We start from the raw sequence: 18,242 nt of genomic DNA on the forward strand, positions 1-18,242 counted from the left end.
GACAAACAGCTAATAATGTTTGGAAGCCCCCCCCCCCTCTTTTTTTTTTTTTTTTTTTTTTTTTTTTTGCAATACTAAAAAGTTGAGGAAACATTTCTACATCAGATTTCATCATTTGTGGATGCCATGATTTTCCCAGTATGTTAGCAACTTTGATTAATCACTTTGCTGAAGGATGAATTTCATTCACACGGCTTTTTCTTTTATGTTAACTGACAGGATAAACCAAATAAAGCATGGAATCTGTGTAACAGTTTTAATTTTGATTTTAGTACCTAAAAGTCGACTTTCATCTTTTTTTTACATTCAGTATAGTGTATCTTCCACTATATAAAGAAATTTTTTTTTAATACTAGAAGGATTGCTGTAGTGAATTTCATTCTATACATAATTTTAAGTATATAATGAATTTTTTATATGTATTTTAAGAATTTTATTAGCTATAGTTGATTGTATTAATTAGTCGTTGTTCATTTCAGAACTTTGACAAGTTAAATGTGAGAACAAACCATTACACCCCTGTTCCATTTGGTACATCTCCACTTCTTCGTGAGCTTCGTGATTACATTAGTTCAGGCTTCATAAATCTAGATAAGCCTGCTAATCCTTCATCCCATGAAGTTGTTGCTTGGATCAAGCGCATCTTGAAAGTAGAAAAGACTGGACATAGCGGTACTCTTGATCCTAAAGTTACAGGCTGTCTTATTGTTTGTATAGATAGGGCAACACGGCTTGTAAAATCTCAACAAGGTGCAGGCAAAGAGTATGTTTGCATTTTCCGACTTCATAGTGCTGTTAAAAATGTTCAGGAAATTCATAAGGTAAGATGTAAAAAGCAATTGAATAAGTCAACGTTTTTGAATATTGCAGGCCACTCTCATTGTAATGAATTCATTTAGAAAAAAGCTTGTTATATTTAAATTAGCAAAATAATTCCATTGGTACACATTTATTTTAAGCGTTTCTACAATGCTCTTTGGTTGGAAAGACCTGAAGTTGAATTCTGTCCAGGATGCAAACAACCTTTATTAAGTTTTTCAGTTGAAGGCAAGTTAGCTAGCCTCATGTGCAATGGTTCTTGGAAATGCAGGTTTTTTATCCCCACAAAACAGATAAACTGGCCAGAAGAAAATGCAAAATTTACTGACCTAATACAATAGTGCACTATGTATGTTGATTTAATTGTCCTATCACAATATTAATTAGGTTTGAATGAAACCAATTTACTTAGTTATGAAAATCTACTGAGGTAGCAGAGGATGGGACATTTAAGAATTCTGATAAAATCCTTCAGTGGCATTTTGTTTGTTGTCATCAGTACCGTCGACAGGGTGTAACACAGAGGCAGCCTGTCTCACGCGCAGCTTAATAAGGGTGCTCATTCAGGCATATTGCACCATCGCTACGCTGACAATTCCTTGTTAGCGTAGCAAGTGCGGAAAGCAGTTTTTTCAACCAAAGATTAAAACTAATTTTAATTAACTGATTAAAAATTATTTGCAAACAGCAATGATCCAAGAAAGATTGGTTGGTCTAGCTACTATATCGATAGAAGTGGGCATAGCTTATAATTTAAATTTACAAGAGCTTTTATAAAAGTTTTATTGTACGCTATCCCCATATTGCAAACATTTAATTAATATTATTATGTAATCGTTTTGTATTAATGTTTCTCTTGTAATAAAAACAAAATAGCAATTGGATATTTTCTTATATTTTTGTCTTATAATCCATCAGAGGCGATATTTAATTGTTTGTCTCAGGATGCCATCTAATCTGTCAGTGGCCCTGTGTGTCATAGCAGCTTAAGAGGTCTATTTAGCATAGTTTCTCTTCTCAGCAAAATGCCACAGTTTTTGTATAAAATGAAGCATATTACTTTGTGAGAGCAGACTGGAAAAGCTGAAGAAAGTTAATCTGTCAGACAGTGATGTGATGTCTGATTTAAAAACAAAAAATAAAATTTTAAAAAAAATGCATTTCTCGAATGAAGTTTACATTGTATCTGAAAAATATATCTAATCATGAAATTGTTATCCCTGTTCTCCACCTTAGGATAAACTGTTGCACGTCAACATTTGAGTTACTTGAGATGAGCCACAACATTTTGTTGCATTAATATACTGGGTTGATCTGTCTACATTATATTCTATTCACATTTTGTTTTCATAGTTATGCAATCCCAAGATACTTCTGAAAGTAAACCAATAGCCTGTCTCAAAAGCTGACACAATGCAGGATGTTTAGCTTATTCCAGTTTTAACACTTTATTTTATATATACCGTATGTATTATTTCATTTATTTATTTATTTTACATTAATCTCCTTTTGGCTTCTTGAGTTTCCTTTTACTTGTGAATGAGAACGCTTTCTAAATCATGGGTGAGGTCAGATATTGAAAGAGAGCAGAGCACTTTTTTCATATTTCCAATGAGCTTAAACTTATATCCATTAAAATTTCAGAATGTGGAATTTAATTTCTGTAGATAAATTTGGTTCACTGTAATGAATTTCTAAGTTTGAGTTTATAATGCTCATTATCATCAAATTCCTGGTATGTAGTTTAGGCAAGTACAATATACTGTCAATACTAGATCATTATATTTACATAATATACTGTTTTGTTGGTAATTTTCAACCAATTTGGCCTCACTTCTTAGCAGTCCATTATTTTTCTATCTTATGTTTCTGTCTTCTAGGACACTTTGTGTCTGCATCAATTGACTTAAATCTTGGTCTTCCTTTGAATCTTTTTCTTGCCATCTTGGCATCAGACACCTATTTTGTTAACCTTTCTTCTTCCATTCTTCCCCTCCACATTGGGCACTTATTTTTGGTGGTAGAGGGGATTGCTCAGTGATGGTACTGGCCCTTTGTTTTTTATGCATTATTGTCTAAGGCACTTTGTACCGTATCAATCCACCTATATCTTGGTCTTCCTCTGGATCGTTTTCCTGCCAACCCGGCAGAGAACACTTGTTTTGCTAATCTTTCCTTGCCCATTCTGTTTAAGTGACCATACCACCTGAGATTAGTTCTGCTAACGCATTCCTGGATGCTGACAATGTCAAGCTCTTTCCTAATATCCTCATTTTTAATATGATATTGCAATTGATGCCATCTATTCACATCTTTCTCAGAACTCTCATATCTGCGGTCTCTGGTCTTTGGTCAAGTGTTTTACGTCTGACCCAGCTCGCAGATCCATAAGTTAAAATTGGTTTGAACACTATCTTGTATACAGGTAATTTAGTGTTTCGACTAATTTCTCTCTAATTCCATGTGAATTTATTCGATTGACTTCCTACCATACCGGCCCTATTGATTCTGTTGTCTACCTCCATATTTAACTTAATATCTTCACTAAAACTTGTGCCTAAATAGCTGAAATGTTTTACTTGTTCCACAGGTTCCCCATTCACAACACAATTGACATTTTCAACAATTCTACCTATTTTCATTGTCTTTGTCTTTTTAATGCTGACCTTCATACCATATCTATTACAACAGCTATTCAATTTAGTCAGGGACTCTTGCAAACTTGTAGCGGATTTATTTAGAAGTATAACATCGTCTGCATAAAGCAAAGAGCTGACATTAACATCTCCAATTTGGATATCATGTTTAATACCACTTTCCTTCATAATATGATCCATATAGATAATGAATAACAGAGGGGATAATGTACATCCTTGTCTCACACAAGATTTAACATTAAACCATCTTCCTATACTTCCTTTAATTCTAACTGCCGACTCTCAACTCAAATAAAGAGTAGGTATTGCTTGATATAATGTCCCATTGACACCATATAACTGCAGTGTATTGAATAGCTTCTCTCTTGGCACCTTGTCATATGCCATTCCCAAATCGACAAAACTTAAATACAGATATTTGGTATATTCCCATGATTTCTGCACTATTTGTCGTAAAGCGAAGATCTGATCCTGACAGCCTCTATTTGACCTGAATCCAGCTTGTTCTTCACCAAGCTTTTCTTCCTCAATTCTTCTCAACCGTTTCTCAAGTATACTTGCATATATTTTATTAGGAATACTCAGTAGGGATATACCTCTGTAATTCTCACATTCAGTTTTATTTCCCTTTTTATATATGGGTACTACTCCAGAGCTCTACTCCAATCATTGGGAATTCGTCCCTTTGTCCACACTTTCTGAACTATGCATACAGCCACTGTAAGACTTTTATACCACCATACTTCAGCATTTCTGGTCGAATATCATCTACTCCTGCTGCCTTTCCACATTTCAAGCCTTTGATGGCTTTTTCTACTTCAAGTATTTCATACTTGAAGTAGAAAAATATATGTATATGGAATACATATCCATATAAATATATGGATATGTATTCCTCACTGTATGCCTGTTGGGTGTTTTTTATCACTGTGCTATCATTCTATGTTCTTGCAAAGTCCTCCCATGACTTTTGTTTAGCTAGTTTTACACACCGTTTAGCTTTCTTACATTTGTCTCTGTATTCTCTAAGAGCACTAGCTGACTTATTTGCCAGGAACTTTTGATATGCTGTCTTCTTTTCCTTCACTGCCTCTTTAATTTCCTTTGTCTACCATGGAGTTATAATTTTTCTATCCTTGCAGACAACTTCACTACATGCCTCTCTAGCTGAATCACTCAGGTTTTTTTTCAGGGCTTGCCACTGAATCTCTAAAGTTTGGTTCCTGTTCTCAAACTCTTGCATGTTTTCTTCAATAATTTTTGTGTATTTTAGTTTACAGTTCACATCTGAGAGCTGCTCAACTTTTATTCGCTTTAAAACTTTCTTACATGATATTCTTTTCAATATGAAATTCAATTTTATCCTGCTCAAGACTAAATAGTGATCATTTCCAATTTCAAATCCTCTGTACACTCTGGTGTCCTGCACCAGTGGAAAAACATCACTATCAATAATAATATAGTCGATGAGACTTTTCTTATTTTTTGCCTCTTCTCTCCATGTGAATTTGTGCACATTTTTATGTTGGAACATGGTGTTAGTAATAACCAATCCATGTCCTTAGCAGAAATCCAAATATTTGCCATTATTATTAGCTTTGCTCTTTTCTCCAAATTTTCCCAAAATATTTTTGTATGTCTCTCAATCATTTCCTACTCTGCTATTTAGATCCCCAACAAGGACCAACTTTTCCTTTTTCATTGTGTCAGTTGCTTTTTCTAAAGCATCACAAAATTCCTCTACTTCTACGTTAGTAGAACCTTCTGTGGGACCATAAGCACAAATAAGTCTCATTGTCCAGTTCCCCATTCTGATATCTGCCCACATTACTCTACTTGAGACCGCCATTCAAGAAGATTAGCCTCGTATTTTGTGTTGAATACCATGGCTACTCCTTCTTTTCCTTGATTTTCATTCCCTGAATATAACATTTTGTATTTATTGCTCAGAAAGATATCACCAGTTGATAGTACCGATCCTTAACTCTGTGGTGTTGGTGTGTTTTTTCAGATTTGTTCCAGTAGCTGACTTTTCGCTGGTCACCCTGGTTCCTAGGGTAAAACAACGGTAGCCTTGTTTAACCGGGTGATGCCCCAGCCGGCATGAAATTTTGTCATGTTGTACCATCATTTTGTATTTTGGTTTAGCTAATAGGAATACAATTTGGTCGGCTTAATCCGGAATTGCCAGCCCATCCTTATTCATTCAGTATCCAGTATATATACCCAACAGGGTGCACCACGAGAAGGTGAGGATTGGACATTAGGTCAAAATCCCTGGTGTTCTCCGCATTCCTTTAAAGGCTATGTGGAGGTCTCCTCTCAGTTATACAGCTTTGACCCTTAAGCTTCCCCATGTCCAGTTTAATACTGCGAATTGAAATAAAAGTTGTCTCACAAAACATTTTATATTATGAAAGAATATGAAAATCAATGTATTGAATGATGTCTACTGACTGCAAATGCAAAGAATGAAATAGAAAATAGCTGTTTGACATCTTGGAGAACAAACATGGAATCCTTTTCAAGTCATTTTATGCTTATGGTAAATAGGATGGTATTCTCTCACTTTCTTCTTCCTTAGCTTGCTGAATCTCTAAGGTTCTTTGCAGCAAGTACCACCTTCTATTCCTTTCTGTCTTGAACTCTTTCATTCCAGTCCTGGATTCCCATTTCAGCTAAGTCTTTTTGGATATTATCCTCCCAGTGCAGCTATGGTCTAACTATAGGTTATTTTGGTTTCAAGTTGTTTATTAATTTTCTTCTCAAGATATTAACAAATAATACATTGTTTCATTAACTTACTTTCTTCATGATGCAAAGATGAACTGGGAAGAAAGCCTTTTCTCCCCTTTCCCCCCACATACACAAAGCAATTTGTTCTCTAGGAACACTTAAATATATTTTATGAACTTGTGTGTTTATTATGTAAGCAACTGAATCATCAGAAAAGACATTATGGCGGGAAAGTTAAGTGCCCAAGGAGAGGAAGACAGTTGAAGCAGTTGGATTGGTAATATAAAGCAAATTTGTTGTCCATTCAATTGCAACAACTTTTTTTTTTTTTTTTTCCTAGATTTGAAGCCACATGCAAAAAATTGTAGAAACAAGTTGTTGTTATTATTCTTATTTTTAAATGACTTGTACTTGCACATGTGGCCAGGTATGAGAATTTCCCTTGTGACTTTGTACAATAGTGGCAAGCTTGCTACATATCATGTATGTGCTTTTTGTAGCTCTCATTCACAAAATATTTATTTGTAAACCTATAGTGCATTCATACCATTTGTGCTTTAAGGATTTTTTTTTCTATTTTATTTATATATATATATATTTTAGATTAGTCTGGAACCTGCTCTAGATACCAAATACGGAACTTTTTCAAGCCATTTCAGGCCTCCAATAAGTGCTTCCATTGAAATCAAATCTATGTGTTGTATGTGTGTGGTGGTGGGATCCTTTCCTTTCAGGATATATTATAAACCAATAAGTAAAGGTAATTCTATGTGTTGGTATATTTAAATTAATAAAAAGTGTAAGGAATTATATGAACTTACATTAATGTTACATGAATTATGTGAGAATAGTTATGAATAGAAATACATTAGTTTCTACACTTTAGCATAGAGTTAACATTGTATTAGGAATCCCCCCCCCTTGCCATTTACATATTCAGCACGATAACGAAGTACCATATGACATCAATGTCATGTGCAGTTACTGTAAATGGACACATGCATAATCAATAAACATTTGCCAGTATTGGGTGAAAGTGTCAACATAAGCCAATTTGACCGTGGGCAGATGGTTGGGGCTTGGAGGGCATTGTCGGTATTTTGGAAACAGCTGCACATGTTGGTTGCTTCTGTACTTATACAAGTAATTGTAGTACCAGGACTGGATTAACCATGAACAGGCATCCTTCAGAAGTGCTCATATTAATCATCCATGTATTGTTGATCCTAGAGGGGATGTTGGGTGTCACAACTGGTATCTCAGCAACAACATGCAAGTCGCACAGCTCACTCAGAGTTCAACAGTAGAGCAGTTTTGGCCCATTTCCACGTGCACCTTATGCCGTACCCTGCTTCGTCTGGGGTTCTACAGCCAGAGACCAGCAAGGGTACTCATGATGGTGGCTATGCATTGCAAACAACACCTCACATGGGCAAGGAGCATCATCAATGGACACTCGACAGATAGAAAGTCTTCTGGAGTGATGAGTCCTGTTTCCTGCTGCACCATGCTGATTACTGGGTTCGCATTTGGCATAAACAGCATGAAGCTGTATCCCTTGGTTGCACAATTGGGGTTCAACAGGCCAGGTTTTTCCTGGCACACCTTAGATATCCATCATCCCACAAACACTGAATGGTGAATGATACATGGATCTGTTACCCATCCATTTGTATCTGCTGGAGGTCTACCCTGACTACAGTGCACCTTGTCATTGGGCTCATACAAGTACTGAGTGGTTGGAGGAACACAGCAACAAATTTGCTACATTGCCTTGGTGCCAGACTCCCCTGACTGTAACCCAATTGAACATGTGTGGGATATGCTAGAATGGGATGTGAGAACTGCTGATCCTTCTCCACAAATTGAATGTGAACTAACGGAGCTGCTGTCCCAGACATGGGTCGAGTTATTCATGGAAGATGTTCGACACCTTGTGGAATCTGTTCTTAGGCATCTGCAAGCCACGATTGCACAGAGAGGTGGACCAATGTATTATTGGGTGAGTGTTCGTAATGAAAGCTAACTCGGTGTAAAGATAATAAATTACCAGTAATTTGCAGTTGTGGTATTGTGTCCATTAAGTTGCTATGAGGAATGAATTACATATTTGTTTATATTACATATTTTTGTTGCAAAATAGAAATAACCAATAATTTTTTGCATGCCTTAGTTGTCTATCCTGTATATGAGGGATAGAAATAGTTTGCTTTGGTCTTGCATATCTGAATGGGGGAAAGAGGGAGCAGATACATGTATTTTCTGTTTTATAGTTGTAGCCAGGGATCAACAAATTCTCTTGTCCACTCCCATGTGGAGTGTAGATGGAGACTGGCTGCAGACCGGACAAAATAGAATAACTTAAACAAACGTGCTGCATCTAACATAGAGAATACAGATGCAGACGACAGAATTGAAGTTTTCTGCATGGCAAGTATGATTCCATAATTTTTTGAGCCCTGGTTGTAGCCATTGGCTAAAAAGGTATTATTATGTTGGAGGTATTATGTTGAAGGTATTATGTTGGAGTCTATGAAAAGCTGTGTCATTAGAATTGATATCTAATTCACTAACCTGTGAATATACAGCTTTCCTATTGTTTTTAATTGTGCATTTATTATCATGGTTGCAGGAAAAGATTAGACAATCTGGAAATTGCTCTAAATACCAAATAGTTATGATCACATCTCTATATTCACAGGTATATCATTCTGAAAAGAAATGTGAGAATATAGGAATTTGAATGTCTTTAGCAACTAAGCAAATTAATACATTTGTCTTTGATTCATTATAAGGTGTATTGCAGCATTGCTGGAAAGGATTGTATTCCTTTCATTGCACATCAGTGAATTCCCTCAACCAAAAGCTTGAAGAGCATCTACAGCTGTAGCGGTATCAAGTATTGGTACTATACTCCACATCCTTGGTGTTTCTGAAGAGTTTACAAATCAAGTAGCATCATAAATGCTGTTTGGATTCAAATTGCATACTGCAAACCCTCACCATGATTAAACAGCTCATCGAAAAGCTGTGATATGAAGTAACGAATTGTGATAAATGCTCTTTACATTAATTAGATTTTTATATGCTCTTTGATTTAGATGAACTTGTTTGGTGTAGAGATGCTTTTCCTGTTTTGAATTTGAATCCCTGTTAGTGCTGGTAAAATGAACATTATGTTGATATTCTGGATGACTTACTATACAGGGGCAGTTCTATGTAAAAACCCTGTTTAGTATCAGCCTGCTAATGTGTTACTTCATATTGCATGGAGTACAGTTGCAGCTGCTTTCCTTGAAGTAGCCATGGTGGAATGCAAAATTTCTCTTTAAGGCTTAACTAGTCTAAATTTTACGAGTCCAAAAAGTCTATTAGTAGCCCAGCTACCAGCCATTAACATTTCCTCTAAGGGGTGTGGATGTCATATCCCTTATAAAATTAGGTACAGTAAGAAATTAACAACAATAACTAATAATAAAATGGGACAATTATAACAACGTGCTGTAATAAGTTATGTGAATGGAACTTAGCACCCTCTGCATGCATTTTTTTTTTCTTTCCTTATGAAGTTGAGAACTTTCACCTTTTCTCTTAAAGGGGAAGCACTTTACATCTTCTCTTTGGCACATCCGAATTGCCAGCATCACTGTTCTTGTGCTTCAGAGCCATTATTAAGTAAAAGGGTTGAACACAAGCACTGCGATACTGCAACAGAATTTAATCTTTATCATATTACAAATCAGTAATCTGAACATGGCAAATGTTATTTTCCTTCCTAGTGATACTCATCATTTCTGCAGTGGATGCATTGCAGCCTTTGATCATAGTTGGATTATTACTTGATTAGTCAATGATGATTTTTCTAGCAAAATAGCACTCAGATGAAGTTTCTAGATGTTAGTTGTAATGGTATTTTTGGCCTTCAGGTTCAAAATAACCCTGAATATTTCATGAAAGAAAAATATCTTTATAGAATGAAAATAAGCTCTTGGATGGGGTTATGGTGAACACTCTAACTAATGATGCTTAGTATTGTTATGAAGCACTCGCTTCTGATTTCCAGTAATGAGTTGATTCAGAAATTTGTGCTTGTAGGACAAGATAACCCAGTCTTCAATATTGACTAATGGCATCATATGGGGATCTGCTGTCCAGGTTTCAGGATCTTTCCTCTGGTGGAAGTAGCAGTTTTTAATGGTTTGAAGTGAGTTTTGGGCAAGTTCTTTTAAACAGTTACAGAAAAGTTAGCTTTGTTGACCAAGTGAATTGCATTCCATTCTTCAACTGATAGGTCATAGGTGTATTCAAATGTATTGTGGGCATGGATGTTGGTGATTTTCATCATTTTCCAGCGGTGGGTATAGGTGCATGTATAAATGAAACACAAGAGTGATGTTACTTTTTGGGAAACCTCATAGTTTTAAAATGTTAATAACTTTGTTTTATTTTCATTTATTTTTATTTCTTTCCAGGCTTTGGAAACTCTCACAGGTGCTCTTTTCCAAAGACCGCCTTTGATATCAGCTGTGAAACGACAGCTAAGAGTACGTACAATTTATGAAAGCAAACTTCTGCAGTATGATGAAGAAAAAAACTTGGGTAAGTAGCACTAGTTATCTGGTGGTTAAAACATGTACTGGTTTGTAGTTGTAAATTACTAATCAAATCCCATTTAACATTTTCTGGGCAATAAGTTTTATTTTGTAAAATAACATAGGATGTAAAGATTCTCTATAAGAGAGGTTTTCATCTGAATTTCATATAAGTTTTTCTTTTATAGAGGTAGTAGTAGTGTGTTTCATCCCACAAATCAGGCAGATTACCAGAGAATATATATATATATACAAGGGTGGTCTGAAAAGTTCTCAGCCTAACAATGAAAAAACAAATTTTTTTTTTTTTTTATTTTTCAATATAATCTCCCTTAAGACTAATACGTTTATTCCAGCGATGCTCCGGCGCCATTATCCCGTCCCTGTTGTGGTTCTCAGTAAGATCTGCAAATACTCCTCTATAGAAGAAAAACACTGACCAGCAAGCAAGAGGTAGAAGTCAGAGGGAACCAAATCTGGGGAATATGGTGGATTTTCCAACAATTCATGGTGCAGATTGCTTAATTTTCCCATTGCCAAAACACTTTTGTGGGCAGGTGCACTGATGAAAAAAAAAATTTTTTTTCTTCTGCAAACCGGGTCTTTTCTCATGGATTTTTTCATCTAGTCTGGTTAAAAGATTGGAATAATACTCCCCGTTATTGTTTTACCCTTTTCAAGATAATTAATAAACAAAATGTGTTTAGCATCCCAAAACACTGATGCCATAACCTTTCCTGCTGATGGAACTGACTTTGTCTTCTTTGGCGCTGAAATACTGGCTTCGGTCCACTGTTTTGACTGCTGTTTGGATTCTGGAGTGTAATGGTGAATCCAAGTCTCATCCATAGTAATAAATTGATGCACAAAATCAGTTTTATTCTTGTTAAAACGCTGCAATCACTGTTCAGAGATTTCCATGCAAGTGCGGCACCGATCTTGTGCAAAGCTTTTTCATTTGCAATTCTTCATGCAAAAAACAAAATAAAAAATTTTGTAGGACATATATCCTGCAATTGGTTAGAATGTTTCTGAGATTGTGCATTCATTTCAAAATCAGCATGTTGTATATTCCAGAGAACACAGCTCAAGTATAAAAAAAAAACTGAAATATTTTATTTATTTTTTAATATATCCTACACATTCCTACACAAAAGAGGTCACAAAAACTATTGCATATTAATAGCATGTGTGGACAAAAGTTTTTTCATTTACAAACATATACAATTAGTATGTTAGGTCATTTTGTCAAAATCATTCTTTATAGATTTACAATTTCAATATTCAATTTCTAATATTCTTTATATTTAACTTTTTATTACATACAAATAGCTATATATGATAATTCTAAGAGGATATAAAAGGAGCTCAAAGAAAATTCTTTCACATTAACTCTCACAATTAAATTCTGAGGGATAATGTCAAATACCATACAAAAACTTGAATACAGTAATACTTCATCTTATGACAATCCACTCAGGCAACACTTTTCAGTTATGACTAATGCCCATTTAAACAAAGCTGCATTTGCTCCTACAATGGTTTTAGAAATATGACCTGCAGCAAATTGACCGGTGCACAGTATTTGTGAAATTCAATTTTTCATTTTGCAATGTAGCTGCTTGATACATCTGTTTTAGTGTTTCACTGTGAATACAGATAACTCTTGTATGACGTGGTACTTATACCATGCGGTTTCGATATAACACAGTCTACAAATTGTAGTAACCCTTGTTCAATGTGGTACTTATACAACGTGATTTCGATATAAGATGTTCTACAAACTATAGTAATCCTTTATCTTTTCATATATTTTTCAGTGCGTGACTTAAAAATCATATTTTATCTCTGTTAAATTTTTTTAAGTACAGAATGGATTTAGAAAAGGACGATCATGTATAGACACTGCCTTTTGCCTAAAATTAATCATAGAGGAAAGAACAGAATATAATTTAGAAACACATTACATTTATTGACTTTAAAAAGCAACTGACAAAGTAAAAGAAAGAAAAAAAACAAATAATATCCTAAAAGCTATCATAAGTATATATGAAAATAATCAAATACAAATAACATTAAATCATGAGCTATCATATACGAGAGAGATAAACCAAGCAGTCTGACAGGGACGTCCCCTCTTAGTAACTTTTTAACATAATGAAATAATGAAGAAATATTGAAGAAAAAATGAAAGAGTTTGAGAACAGGAATCAAACTTTGGAGATTCAGTGGCAAACTCTGAAGAAAACATTGATTGATTCTGCCAGAGAGGCATGTGGTGAGGTTGTCTGTAAGGATAAAAAAATCAGAACTCCATGGTGGACACAGGAAGTTAAAGAGGCAGTGAAGGAAAAGAAGAAAGCATATCAAAAGTTCCTGGCAAATAAGTCAGCTTGTGCTCTCAGAGAATACAGAGACAAATATAAAAAAGCTAAACACTGTGTAAAACTAGCTAAACAAAAGTCATGGGAGGACTTTGGCAAGAACATAGAAAATAAATATCAAGAAGGTGGTAAGATATTCTGGAGGTTGTTGAAGAAGCTTAGAAATGGAGGAAAGAGTGCTGTAAAAGGAGTTAGAGATGATAAAGGTGACATGAAAACGGTAGAAAAAGATATCATTGAAGTATGGAGTAATTACTTTGAAAAACTGCTAAATGAAACAAGCAGTGATGACAGCACAGTGGTAAAAAACACCGATGAGGCATGCAGTCAGGAATACATATCCATACTTGAAGTAAAAAAAGCCATCAAAGGCTTAAAATGTATAAAGGTAGCAGGAGTAGATGATATTCGCCAGAAATGCTGAAGTATGGTGGTATAAGAGTCTTACAGTGGCTGCACTGCATAGTTCAGAAAGCTTGGACAGAGGGACGAATTCCCCAATGATTGGAGTAGAGCTCTCATAGTTACCCATATATAAAAAGGGAAATAAAACTGAATGTGAGAATTACAGAGGTATTTCCCTACTGAGTGTTCCTGGCAAGATCTATGCAAGTATACTTGAGAAATGGTTGAGAAGAATTGTGGAAGAAAAGCTTGGTGAAGAACAAGCTGGATTCAGGCCAAATAGAGGCTGTCAGGATCAGATCTTCACTTTACGACAAATAGTCGAGAAAGCATGGGAATATAACAAAGATCTGTATTTAAGTTTTGTCGATTTGGAAAAGGCATATGACAAGGTGCCAAGAGAGAAGCTATTCAATACGCTGCAGTTATATGGTGTCAATGGGGCATTATATCAAGCAATACTTAGTCTTTATTTGAGTTGTAAGTCAGCAGTTAGAATTGAAGGAAGTACAGGAAGATGGTTTAATGTTAAATCTGGTGTGAGACAAGGATGTACATTATCCCCTCTGTTATTCATTATCTATATGGATCACATTATGAAGGAAAGTGGTATTAAACATGATATTAAAATTGGAGATATTAATGTCAGCTCTTTGCTTTATGCAGACGATGTTATACTTCTAAATAAATCCGCTACAAGTCTGCAAGATTCTCTGACTAAATTGAATAGCTGTTGTAATAGATATGGTATGAAGGTCAGCAATAAAAAGACAAAGACAATGAAAATAGGCAGAATCATTGAAAATGTCAACTGTGTTTGTGAATGGAGAACCTGTGGAACAAGTAAAACATTTCAGCTACTTAGGCACGATTTTTACTGAAGATGGTAAATTAAATATAGAAATAGACAACAGAATCAGCAAAGCTGGTATGGTGGGAAGTCAATTGAATAAATTCATATGGAATAAAAGAGAAATTAGTCGGAACACTAAATTAGCTGTATATAAGACAGTGTTCAAACAGTGTTAACTTATGGATCTGAGAGCTGGGTCAGAAGTAAAACACTTGACCAAAGACTAGAGACCACAGATATGAGAGTCCTGAGAAAGATTATAGGCGTGAACAGATGGCATCAATGGCAATATCATATTAAAAACGAGGATATTAGGAAAGAACCTGACATTGTCAGCATCCAGGAATGCGTTAGCAGAGCTAATCTCAGGTGGTATGGTCACTTAAACAGAATGATCGAGGAAAGATTAGCAAAACAAGTGTTCTCTGCCAGGTTGGCAGCAAAACGACCCGGTGGATGACCAAGATATAGGTGGATTGATATGGTACAAAGTGCTTTAGATGATAGAAATATAAGATCTGATAATGGAGTCTTGACAAGTAACAGACTGATTTGGAGGAAAATTGTAGATAGGAAATTAATAATGATGTAATTTTTTTCATGTAGTACTTATCATATCCTGTACACTCCTTGAGAGTACATGGCAGGAATTTGATGATGATGATGATGAAATAATGAAATGAAATAAAAATTTCCATTAATGTATTAAAACTCCTTTTCGTTGATGACCAAATAATAATTACAAATTCTGAAGAGATAACTTACAGAAAGTTATTTTAAATCTAAACGAGATAACCAAAGATTATGGTAGGATATTATCAACAGAAAAATTAAAAACTATGGCCTTTAAAGGACAAGATCCAGTAATAGATAACTAGATTTTAGAACAGGTGAATTCATTTAACTGCCTAGGTTGTATGATTACATATGAAAAAGATATAAACCTAAAAATTTCAAAATATTTAAAAATAACAGATGTAATTAACTCTATATTTATACTAAACCTAGTGCAAAAACAAACCAGACTAAAAGTATACAATTAGTCCTAATGTATGGAAGTGAAATCTGGACAATATAACAAAAAGACAAACAAAGATCAATAACAGCTGAAATGAAGTTTATGAGAAAAACTGCAAAGCATACTCCATTTGATCACAAAAGAAACGAATATATTGTGAAAAATTAAACCAAGAATCGGTAATAGAAAAAAATATAAACATAAAGTTCAAAGAATGAAAACAGAAAGATTACCAAAACAAGCCATTAGGAAAAAGAAAACCAGGACATCCTCTTGAAAGATTCAACGATGAGTTCTAAGGCCGGAACAGACTACTCTAGGCCTAAATCCTTGATAGGCATGATGATGATGATCTTTGTTAAATTTGTGTCTGCCCGTGTCGCGCATGTAGTTATAAGTAGTGAATTGATATTAGGAGAAATACCCTTTAGCACACATGTACATCAAATTTACCGTATAAAGTTTTTATTGTTAAAAATTGTCTTCATTTTCTGGCAGGAAAGCGCATTAAATATCATAAATATGTTAATCTCAAGCTGAGCACTTTATTTTTTGGTGAATTACATACAATATGTAATGCTTTTTTTATGTAAAATTTATTTTTATAGTAATGGCCGCTTAGAGCGCTTTTGCAATATGTTTGAAAATGGAATTGGTGAATTAATTGGTGGGGAAATAGATTTAAATGAGGAGGAACTGGTACAATTAATAGATGACGTTGAACCAAATGTGGGTAAAGTTCTGCCGAAGATTTTACGATGAATCCGTTAAATAATTCAGTTTAAAGAAATTAGCAGAAGGATTGAACTTGGCAAGAAAGTTATTTTATCTCTCAATGGATCACTCCGAAAAATGCACGAGACAGTTAGATATTTTTTTAGCTCCATTTTATGAACTTAATAAAAATTTGCAGCACGGTGGTAAGCAAGGTTTATTTAGTGACTTCTTGATAACTAAACCAGCCGAAGTATGCAATGAGAATTATACTAATGATGTCCAAGAGATTTCAAGTGATGACAACGTCCACCATTTGTAAATAGAGAACATATACGAAATGTTAGTTTTGAAGAGAGTGATGACGATTAAAATATACACTTTATTTTATTTTGCCTAAAACATTTATGTATTCACATATTTGCCGTGGTGTTGCACTACCAAGTGGTCACTTACGCTTGGATACGCTGACAGTTCGTCGGCATGAAACGTTACAGATCGTAGTGTTCGATCTTAGTTTCGCTTACTGGCTGAAAAACAATAAGGGATTTTTATCCCCTTAACTTACATTTATGTATTATTTGCAATGAAGTTTATGTACAATTTATAATTTTTTATAATTTTATACTATGTATTTGTTTCATAGTTTATTTTCTTAACTTACTTGAATTAGCTGAATTAAATAAAAAAAATATTTTTGTTGGATATGTCATTGTTGTTTATATAATCTAAAAAAATGATTTCAGAAAATAACCCTACTTTTTCTATGTGATCTGAGTCTCTTATAATGCGATTTATATAATGCAGCATTTCTATGGAACCTAACATCTGCATTATACGAGGATTATCTGATATAAACTATATTTATTTTATTTTATTTTATTGTTGTTAATAATGGGCAGATAAAATTTACAGTAAAGGTGCTGTGCATCCAGTGAAAGAAGATCACACGTAAACCTATTACATTACATACTAAGATTAAAATTGTTAAATTTAGTGAAAATGGAGTGTCTAATACTGAGATAGGCTGCAGGCTAAACTTATCATTACTGTTGTTAAAAATAAAGTTATTAATGATAGATGTTGAAACCAAGAATATAATTTCTTAGTATCTTTAATTTGAAGTTTTTAGTGAAGTAAAAAATGCAACGCTGGTTAATATAGTTATCCATAACTGTGACAATCTTATTGCTGAAATGGAAACTTTTAATGATGTATATTGATGACTAAACTGGTTGGTTTGTTCCCTTAAGCCAAACTATTCAGAATAACTTTCGGTTGTAAAAATGTTCCAAATTTTTTTGTTTGCATATCTGAGATTAATAAATGGTTTTTTTTACGTCATTTACATACATGACTGCATAAAAACATTATCAAACCATTATATGCATCTACAATTGGAGAAAAAAGGCAATGATTCATTATGCAATTAAGTTTGTTATATGATGGCAGTTTGAAATCTAACATTTTATTTTTTTTATTTAAATTTTGTTCCTACTCATTTATTCACTCTGTCTAACCTCAATTTCTTCAGATGATAATAAAAGATCACACTCGGAAATACTTGCATATATCTTCTAGCAGGCAAGTTTCATGAAAAAAATATATGTTTCATTTGCTGAAGCAGGCATTACGAATAACTGCTCTGACAATAGGAATTTTCAAGCAGTTCTGAATGCAATTCCAAGTAGAAGAACTTTACTGCAGATTTCATCTTACTTCTTGGATCACACTTGTTTCTGCTACCTTAATTTAACTAACGGACAGGAAATTGCTTTCCATGGTAACTACCCTCTGTCTCTCATGGCAGAGACATAGGGCAGTTACTATACTGTTAATGTAGTTCATTGTTTTGCCTGGGGATAACATGTGGGCATGGATTATGTTAGCACAGCAGCTGAGAATTTTTTTTTTCTCCTTCTCTTATGGAAGAAAATTAGCATTTACAAAACCATCATATTATATTTTTGGTATCAAGGGTGTAACAAATGACTGATTTTGAAACATTCTTCTGTAAGATTTTTAAATTAGTCATCCAAAATATTTTATTTTCGTGAGGAAGGG

The 18,242-nt window shown here is 34.3% G+C and overlaps 1 protein-coding gene across 2 annotated transcripts in view; it reads left to right on the plus strand.

Annotated features, from left to right (window-relative positions):
- Positions 1-18,242, plus strand: part of Nop60B (dyskerin pseudouridine synthase 1 Nop60B) — a 124,160-nt gene that overhangs the window by 45,062 nt on the left and 60,856 nt on the right. For both annotated transcript variants that reach the window (XM_090411709.1, XM_090411710.1), the window contains 2 exons: positions 480-821; positions 10,685-10,811. In XM_090411709.1, coding sequence (XP_090267835.1) covers positions 480-821; positions 10,685-10,811 — 469 coding nt within the window. The remainder of the gene's footprint in view (positions 1-479; positions 822-10,684; positions 10,812-18,242) is intronic.

This window comes from Typopeltis vanoorti, chromosome 21 (assembly GCF_054136105.1).
Source record: "Typopeltis vanoorti isolate ZY-2024b chromosome 21, IOZ_Tvanoo_1.0, whole genome shotgun sequence".
Lineage (NCBI taxonomy): Eukaryota > Metazoa > Arthropoda > Arachnida > Uropygi > Thelyphonidae > Typopeltis > Typopeltis vanoorti.